Source organism: Phascolarctos cinereus, unplaced genomic scaffold (genome assembly GCF_003287225.1).
Source record: "Phascolarctos cinereus isolate Bilbo 61053 unplaced genomic scaffold, phaCin_HiC Scaffold_4;HRSCAF=312, whole genome shotgun sequence".
NCBI lineage: Eukaryota > Metazoa > Chordata > Mammalia > Diprotodontia > Phascolarctidae > Phascolarctos > Phascolarctos cinereus.
In genome coordinates, this window is record NW_027555847.1 from 242,898,175 (window position 1) to 242,908,434 (window position 10,260).

The window sequence follows — 10,260 nt, forward strand, 5'->3', positions numbered from 1 at the left end:
TAATCACTTCACTATAGAACAGTTCACAGGATCAGAGATCTAGAGCTGTATTTTTTACAGTTGAGGAAACTGAAACCCAGGGAAATTAAATGACTTGCCCAAGGTCACCAGGTAGCATAAGTCAGAGGCTGGATTTGAATCCGGTCTTCTGACTCTTAAGGCTAATGCTTTTCTTTTTTCATTGCTATTTCAGAATTAATAATAAACTGCCACATTTTGTTTTAAACCATCTAAGAAATAAAACTCTTCAAACGGTATGAGTTTTTTTTCACTGCTACTTCAGAATTAGCAATAAACTGCTATATTTTATTTTAAATCAACTAAGAAATAAAACATTTCAAATGGTGTAAGTTTTATATGCTCTATGATCAAAAGAGCTACAACACTAGAAGTTGTTTAAAACTAAATTAACAACTAATAATCTAACATATACATGACAATAAAAAATTTTTCAGAAGTTACAGATGAGGAAAGTGAGGTCCAGAGAAGTTATATCACTTTCCTAATGTCTCACAGGTAGTAGACATGATAGCTGGGATTTGAATCTAGGTCCTCTGACTTCAAATCCCACGATCTACCAATTACATCAATTAACAAATATTTTCTAGCAACCATTATGTGACTAGGTAGGAGCAGAAATATTAGAAATGGGCATTTCTATCCAATATAATATTGATCAACTTTGTCAGTGTTCTTTCATATGAATGAGAATCTCGAAGGTGAAAAATGGTTGACCATAAACCAGTGCTTAGTAGTAGAAAGATCACTGACCTAGGAAGCAGAAAAACCTAGGTTCCTTGTCCCATTTCCATTTCCTCCACTTTTTATGTGATTGTGCGGGCAAATCATTTAATCTCTCTCAACGTCAGTTTGTCTTATCTGTAAAATGGTGAAGATAATAGTGCTATATCTTCTTTACAAGGTTGTCATAACGAAAGAGTTTATTTTTTTTTGGTAAACTTACAAGTGCTGAATAAATGTAAGACTATTAAAGACATAAGAGAGTATATTTAGAGCTAACCATAACTGCTTATGTATTTTTGGTGGTAAACACATTACAAGAATCACTCAGAAAATGGTAAATTTTGGGAAACTTGTTAGGTCATGAGGTAGCTAGGTGGTGCTGTGGAGTGTCAGGCCTGGAGTCAGGAAGACTCATCTTCATGATTCCAAATCTGGCCTCAGACACTTAACCAGCAAGTCACTTAACCCTGTCTGCCTCATCTGTAAAATAAGATGGAAAAGGAAAAGCAAATCACTTTAGTACCTTGCACATAAATTACTGTTTTAACAAATGTTCAGTGTTTATTGATACTAAAATGCTTCAATAAATGTTTATGGATTGAGAAGAATTAATATAAGTCGTGATTCTACTAATAATGTTGGAATTGAACTTTATATACAACAAATTTTTACTTAGCTGACACCATCTGGGAATGAAGTGATGAGGACACCTACACTTCATAGCTAAATGAAACTCAGCAATTTAAACTAAACCACGTAAAATTTTATCTTAATGGAAATCTTTCAAGAATAAGTTTGTACAAATGTAGTTTCCTGGTTTGGTAAATTAAGCATATTCAATACTTCAACTTTCTTGATTCTCACCAATTCTCAAACCCTAGTAATCTGGCCTCCAACTCCAGCATATTTCAAGATCATGGATGATCCGCTAATTCTACTGGTTTTTAAACTGACCTCTCGGCAATTTCTGAAATAATCCATCATCTCCTAAACATTTTATCCTCCCAGGCTTCCAAGACACTACTTTCTCTTAATCTTCCTCTTATTCCTCCAACTGCCCCTTTCTTGGTGTCCTTTGCTGGAACATATCTACTTTCCTCTCACTAAATGTGGGCTAATAGCCTACCTCTTCACTTTCCTCAGGTATCATCGGTTCAAGATTATCTCTATGCAAACCTTTCAAATCTATTTAACACAAATCCTTCTCTTGAATTCCAATCTCATATTATCTGAACTCCAATTACCCAGGTTTACACCTCAAAATCGTATCTAATCAGTTGCCAAGTTTTGTTTGAACATGTCCAAACAGTTCTTATTGCTATCCCCTTTTCTCTATTTATATCATCCCTTCAGGACCTCCATCACCTCCTACCAAGACTACTGCTATAATCTAATTGGTCTCCCTATACCAGCCTTAGCTCTTTCTAATCTATGTTCCACAAATATGTCAATTGATATTTGTATGTGATATTTGTATTTTTTTAAGACAAAAAGTTTATTATTCTCCAAGGCATCAAGTAGTTGGAATGGGGCTGGCAGCCAAAGCATGGGAAAACTATAGTGGGGCCAGCCTCAGAATTTCAACTTAGAGGAGTAAAATGATTTGCATATGTGTAAGACAATCCTGATTGGTAGACCTTTCAATAAGGATGTGGGATTAATGTCTTAGCATCATTGGGAGACAGAATTAGTACTAAAGAGATGGTATTAACCCTCAGGTAATGAGAGTAGTCTACAGGAGATGGGATTAGTCCTAAAGTGACCCAAAAATTGAGAAAGGTTAAAACATGGAGGTCACTCAGATTGACTCTGTCCCAATGGCTGACTTTGTATAATTCCCTTTGGTGCTAACCATGCTCACGGTACAGCACCACAATAAGACCAAAATAGTTATCTTCATCATCCTAATTTCTGCTGTTTACGCCAAATCATGCCAAATCAATTTGAGTAAGCATTAGTGGCTATAAACCAGGGGATTTAAACTTGCAACAGGAAAAAGTGTACTGTGGCCATGGGTATTACAAAAATAATAATCCCATGTTTTCTTCAAAGTCATAAAAATTAAACAAACTTAAACAGTCATAATCTCATATTCCTTAAAAAGATAAACTATTGTTAAATAGGCCTTGTAGATAAACTAAATCAGGTTACAGATTAAACCACTTAGAGGGCTTACCCAGTACTAATCTGAGAGAGGAGATTTACATATCACCAGTCACCTAGAAAACTCAAATATCTGACCTTATTATCCTTCTAGTCAAAAATACCCAATGGATTCCATTTGTTTCTAGGATAAAATTCAAACTTCTCAGTCTGGCATTTAAAATCATCCACAATCTAGCTCCACCTACTTTTCCAATATAATTTTACAATTACTGCCCTTCTCATCCGACCATCCTACATATTACTGGTTGCTGTTGTTCATTCTTCATTTCCAGTAGGACCAATAACATCATGGGTGATGTCTCGACTTAAATGCAAATTGCATTTAAGTGAGGCAGAGTTGCACAAAGTCATCAGCCTCACTCTCTCTTCCAGAGTCATTGAAGTCCAGCAGCAAAACAAAAGTCAGGATTGGTGACGGCCCGAGATGCAGTGGATGACCTTGGCATCTTCACCTTTGAGGTCTGACTAAGCTCTAAGTTCTCCACAGTGCCTACTTCAATCTTCTTCATGGCTGCTGGAACAAATTGTTCTCATTTGCTCATTTTGCCAAAAGAATTCTTTACTTGCTTGGGGTAGACATCCCCCTAATTCACAGATAGGTTTGAGGACTATGGGTTACCTTCAGTCTGGTTTAGCTCACTACTGAAATGGTTTTACCAGAGTGTGATCTGCCAAAGACAAGTGTATATATGGAAGAAATTCATGCTGGAGACAACACAATACCATGGACACTGAGGGATCAACATATTAGGTATCTTGAGGATAGGAAGATACTGAAGCCTGGAAAAAAATATCAGACCTTATTAATAACAAAAAAGTCAACCAAGAAAACATCAGTGACTACTCTCCCACACATACAAATGTGCTTTCTCTGGAGTTAGTTTTTGATGGAAAAGTACTAAGGTTCAGGAGACAAAATAGAAGGGATTTAAAAGGAAGTGACTGATATGTGAAAACAAAACACATCAATGCAAACAATTTTTAATCTACAAGATGCTCTGTATCAACCTAGTTCAAGCTTGTTTGTCACCTGATATGGATAGCATTCTACTGCATTGGTGACCAAATCAGCTTCAGAGATTTCTTTGAAGATAACTCCCAGAGGAGGAGGAAGAGGAAGATGTTGGTGATGATGATAAGGTATACCTCCAGTCATAATCTCTCCCTTGAAAAACCCAGTTCAACATTTCCAATTGCAAGCCATGCATTTTTACATCGATGTCCCATCTGTATCTCCAACTCAATGTCTCTAAAATGGAATTAATGTTTGCTTCAAAATCCATCCCTCTTCCTATCTTCTTTCCCCCCCTTCCAATCCTCTATATTTTTGTTGAGAGTATCTCTATCATTCTAGTCATTATGGTTTGCAACCTTGCAACTATCCTTGACTCTTCCATCTCCCTCACTCCCCAAATCCAAGTCTAGTAAGGGAGATTATAGCATTTTTCTTTGGTTTCGGGTTTCCTCTTGGATAGTAAAGTGTTTTTCTATACTTCCTAATACCTACTAGGTTTAGTATCTCAAGCCCAATCAGAATTCATTATACAAAACAAGCCATACACAGAAATACTTTTTCTCTAATATTTCCAAACATGTAAGTTCTTCCATTATTATTTGGGTAGATCTAACCATATTAGATAAAATGGTCTGTCATCCCTACATTTTTTCTCATGTCCTTTTGATGGCCTTTCAAAGATGGTATAGAACATATCAAAAAGTCTCCAGGTAAGCTTGTGTTGACAGTACTTTGATTTATACACACTTGGCTAAGTCTTGAACTTGTATATAAATTTATTCATGCTCTGGCCTAATTGTAATTGAAAATGAAAATAGTATTTATAAGCCGTTGACTGAGCCATTTGTATTTTTGGAGGTGACTTTGGTGTTTCAAAACAAGATACAACAATTCAGTTCAATTGGACAAACATTTATTAAGCACCTACCACAAGATTTCTGCTCTCCAAGACTCTTGGGGGTGAGAGGTTATATAATATATACACAAATAAATACATAGCAATACAAAGTAATTTCAAGAGGGGTATAGTGTTAGCAACTCAGAGATGAAGAAAGGCCTCATGGAGGTGGAACTTGAGTTGGAGAGAGAAAGAGATACAAGCAAAACATAGAAATAGGGTTGGGAAGACTTGGCAGCATCACATCCTGCCTAATATACTGGTGACCCTGAAGCCTAAGTAGAAGGTTCAGTGGACTGAACATGGAACAATGCTACCTAAGCTTTAGTGTTGCTGACATTATTGATGTAGGACCATAATTACATTTTTGTATCCATCTTCCCATGGGTGAAACTTAACAATTAGAACTATCCACAAGAGGCACACATAGTCTCATGAATAGTAGGTTTCCCCTCTCCCCTACTAGAAGTCCTTGTAGATGAAAAACAAATGACAAATTGTTGGGAATGCTATAGAAGCAATTCTTGGTCAGGAGAGGTATGGATTGAACTAGACTACCTGAGATCACTCCCAAACATGAGATCCTGTGACTCCTGCAATGGAGGTTCATGGTATTGTTTAAAGAAAGAGTATTGGCGTCAGAGTAGCAAATGAAAAAGAAAAGAGCCAAGACTAAGAAAAAGTTATAGTAGGCATCTTGGAAAGATCACAACAGCCTGAGTCAAGGCCTTGGTTGCTGTGATGGACAGGAAGATTTATCACTATTTAGCAATGTACAGACATTATTGTACCTATTAAAATACTTGTCTTTAAAATGATACTGTGGTATCCATTGAACTTTTCAGAATGAGCTAAACACAGATCACTAAATATAAAGCTGACAACTAAAGACTGGACAGATTCTGAATGCCTTTTTAGAGAAAATGTTTGAAAAAACAATTAAGAAAAAAGAATAATAACACATTAATCATCACTAGAAAAGGTAGCTGGACAACTAACCTTCCTGTAACTTTCTCTACATTCACGTTCCTCAGATATTATTTTATCTGGAAGGAGACATTTGAAGACTACAGCTATGCCATCTCATTTTTTTTTAATCTAGGGCAACAGTTTCCTATGTTCAAAATGTAAGAATACATTTAGAATCTATTGACTCCTGATTTATCTATTTAAGTGCAAACTTATCTCTTAGAGGGGAAAGTTAACTCCTCCCTCTTGAAACAAAGTATCTAGCTGAAACAAGCGCACAATTCCAATAATACACTCCGAAGGAAAATATTTAGTATCCCACAGAAAAGTCAAAGGTGGATGTAGGCAGAGTCCTATAATTATAATATGGAAGCTGAAACAATTGCTACATTCTGCTTTACTTTGTTCATATATTTATGGAAAAAATAAGTTTTAACTAGTCAATTTAATCATGTCAAAAAGTCATTATGGAATTTTTCTTGTTCTGGGTGAACACTTGCAACACTTTTACTCTAATACATTACTAAAATATTTTAATAAAAACAAAATGATACCTTTTACTCTGACATTTCACTGTAATGCCATCTTCAGGTTCCATGCTTACAGACCTCATCAGTGAGATAAAATTAAGATAAAGTCTTTCAGGCTACTTTATATGAATTCCACAATATCAATTTATTGTACGAATATATATGAACTCACACTATATCAAGGATCGTATTTAAGCAAAGTACAACTTTTAACATGTTTCATTCAAGGGAAAATGCAAGCAAGTTTCTTTTTATTTTCAAGTAAATCACATACCTCACATTTCATTACTATTCCTGAATTATACGTCCACCTTTAAAAGAATCTGGAAAAAATATTTAAAGGGCTTTCTCTCCACAGAGCTATATCTTCCCATGCATTTTACATTGGAATTTATTGTTAACTGCAAAACAAGTAACGATTGTTTCTGAGACACCCACTCTTTTAAATTATAACAGGCACATGACTTTATAGTAGAAACAACAATCCCCAAAAGAAGGAAAGGAACTGGTGAGATTCCAAAACTGTCTGACATGGGTTTCTGTAGACTTCACTGACCCCGAATCTCTGCCTTCCATCTGAGCATCCCTCCCCCGCCCCCGACTCAGGAATCCTTCCCGGAGGTTTCAGACTCCGTTCAGCACCTTCACCACCAACATTTCCTTCCCTTTTTCCCACCTCGTCCCTTGTCCCCCCCCAACACACACACACCTGTCACAAGCAGGAGCCCCGATCCCCCGGCCCGCGGCTCCTGCCCTCGCCCAGCCCCTCCTCCTCCGCCTTCCTGCGGCTGCTTTCATGGGCATCTCCCGGGCTGTCATCGCGGACCGGGGACCGGGGCCCCTGGGCCGCGCAGAGGCCGGGCAGCCGCCGCCGCCGCAGGGAGGGCAGGGCCGGGGGAGCCACTCACCGTGAAGCGCTGGTCGCCGACGCTCCCCACGGAGAAGCAGTGGTCCCCGGGGTTCACGGCCCCGCAGTCAGGACCTGGTGCAGGTTCATGTCGTCACTGCCCCTCCGGCCGCTCGCTCCTGCCTTCACTCCCGCAGCTGTGGCCGGGGCAGCCTCATGCCCGAGGCTGGCGGTGCAGGGGGATTGGCGGCTGGGGGACGACGGCGGCTGCTCCTCCTAGGGCCGAGGGTGGTTCGGAAGCTGCGGCGGCGGGCGCGCAGACCTGCAGCCGCTTCTCTGGGGCCCGCGGCTCATCCCGAGCGCGCAGCGCAGCGTAGGCTAGGGGAGGGGACCAGACGGGAGGGAGGGGAGAGAGAGAGGAAGGGGCTTAAGCGAAGGAGGGGCGGGGGCGGGGCGAGGGGGAGCCGCGCTGCTCACGCGCGCACCTGTCACCGTCCGCACCAGACAGCCCCGGGTGGCAGCGAGATCAGTTCCGGAACCACCCGCGCCGGAGCCGCAGCTCTAGGTCGAGCACTTGCCCGGGAACGAGCAGCCAGCACTGGGGGGGCCGGGAAGTGGGAAGAGTGACTTCCTCTTCAGCGGCTGGAATCCGGCTTCCGTGGAATGCGGGTGGCGCAGTAAGCCCACAGTGTCTCCACACGCCTCTTCCCTGACCTGTCCCCTCTCGGCATCGGTCTTCGCCACCCTTTTTCCTCCCGCCTCCACTGGTCTCGATCGTTAGGAGTGTGTTTCTCTCCCCCAGCAAAAGCCGTATCGCGAGATTTTCCGTCGCTTAGGTCTGATAGGGCGGGAGTTGTTAAAGGGACTTAGAGCCGTTGTCATCTTCGTAGTGAGTGAATCGAGAGGCGTGACTCCGTCCGGTCCTCCAGATTGACCAATCCCCTTCTTGAATGCTCTGGGTTCGACCCAGAGCAAAACAATTGCCAATCGATTTGGTGCTCGTGGGCAGCCGCACTGCGCGATATGCTGTTAAATCTCCGGGGGAAGGAATGAATGGAGGAAGATGGGGTTTCGTTACCTGATTATCGGACGTAAGCTTTAACAACTTCTGGCTAGGGGACTGGAAAGCTCTGCGGCTAAACCCGAATGAAAGAAATGTATTAATTGGAACCAGGGCTGCTGACCTCTTCTAACCCAGGCCTCCTCCTTGACTACAAATCCCATCATGCAATCTTCCCCTTTGGGTGGAACACGCTAGTGTCCTGAGTGAATGTGACCCTTGAAGCAGTCATGCAGCTAGAAGCATAAGTGCCAAATTTATATGAGCGTTTCAAACTATAAATACGTGTTGCAAAAATATGGCAATTCAGATAAGCTTAGAGACAAAGCAAACGTAATAGGGTGCTCTTTTCTCAACCAAATTCTTTAATTAGTACCATAAAAACAATGAACAAAGCATTAAGAGACAGCCACTAAGTCATGGGGATTCAAAACCGAAATGAAACAGTACTTGCCCTCGGCGAGTTTATATTCTTTTGGGGGAGATAACTATATAAATATATCTGCAGATTCATATGAACTCTTAAAGACAGGAGATCAGACTTTATTGGAACTCTGGGGCTCGTTATGCCCCCACCTTAATGTAGAATCTGGGGGAAATTACAGATTTTAGTAGGGTCTCATGTTTGGGCCTCTCTAAAAGGAATAACAGTCGTTCTCAAAGAAGCCTGTCTCTGTATCAGGTGTAGAATGGCTCTTCACAAATGAAATGCTTAAAGCTAAAGATTCATAGGCCCACATTGAAAAATACTTAAAACACAAAACACTAAGGTAAATAATAGGAATCTGATACTTAAAACATGACACACTTTGTTGGACTCTGAATAGGCATTTCATTTTAATCCCTAATCTGCACTGTCAGAGCAATTTCCTCAAGGTATCTGCCTGGCAAGTCATACTCCAAGATTTTCTTAGGCTTTCATCTGTTGTATCTTACTAGTGATGTTCATCTTCTCTGAACACTTAGAGGAATTATCTCTAGCAGGGCAACCAGTACCCAGACCCAGAAGCTCCCAACTTCTTCTAATTCATGAAGTTCCTACTAAGTTTAAGAATATCCATCTCAGGACCTCTGCTCAGGGAAACAAATACAATACAAAAGAGGGAATTAGCCTTGAGATCCACTATGAGGCTTACCTTGACAAGCCTGTGCTCTCAGTGTCCTATTCACATAGTTGCTATAGGGTGCAGAGGAGAAAAAACAATCTCCTCTCCTTTCCTGGAAATCTTAAAGAGAGCTCAGAATCCCAACATATTTGACATATTGGAAAGGAGGGCAGAGTGACTCCTCTTAAAATCTACCTAGTGGTCAACTCCTTCTGGAGGGGGAGGGAAGATGGTACCTGCAACTGCAAATCTAGTAGGTGAGCTTCATGAAGAAAGCAGCACTTGAGCTAACTTTGAAGGAAACAAGGAGTTTCAGGTTGAAGTGAGAAAAGACTATATTCCAAGCATGGGGGACAGCCAGCACAAAGGCATGGAGAGAGGAGATGGAGTATTTTGTTTGAAGGACAGAAAGAGGGGCAGTTTAAAATTTATAAGGTTGGAAAGATAGTCTGGAACCAGGTTTTGAAGGGCTTTAAATGCCACAAAGAGGAGAATGTATTCTATCCTCAAGGCAATAGGGATCCATTGCATTATCTTTAGTAGGAAAGCCATGTAGTCAGACCTACACTTTGGGAAAAATCACTTTGGAAGCTATCTGTAGGATGGATTTGAGAGGAAGAAGATAAGGTAGGAAGATCAATTAGGAGGCTGTCATAGGGGTTCAGATGAGAAATGATTGGGGCTTGGGCTAGGGTAATGGCTGTGAGCCGTGCTTGAGGTCAGAGACTGTCTTTTGCCTCTTTTATATCCTCAGAGCTTAGCACAGTACCTAGCACACAGTAGCCACTTAATAAAAGTTTATGGAATGAATGGAGAAAGGGAGAGATATGGAGATAAATATGACAAGATTTGGCAACTCATTGGATGTATGGAATGAGGAAATGTGGATAGTAGAGGATAATTGCAGGGTTATAAACCTGATTGA

The 10,260-nt window shown here is 40.8% G+C and overlaps 1 protein-coding gene across 1 annotated transcript in view; it reads right to left on the minus strand.

Annotated features, from left to right (window-relative positions):
* Window positions 1-7,667, minus strand: part of DMXL1 (Dmx like 1) — a 146,961-nt gene extending 139,294 nt beyond the window's left edge. The window contains 2 exon segments of the mRNA XM_020979016.2: window positions 7,231-7,293; window positions 7,296-7,667. Of these exon segments, the coding sequence (XP_020834675.1) occupies window positions 7,231-7,293; window positions 7,296-7,319 (87 nt within the window). The 5' untranslated portion in view covers window positions 7,320-7,667.
* Between the last annotated feature and the right edge of the window lie 2,593 nt (window positions 7,668-10,260).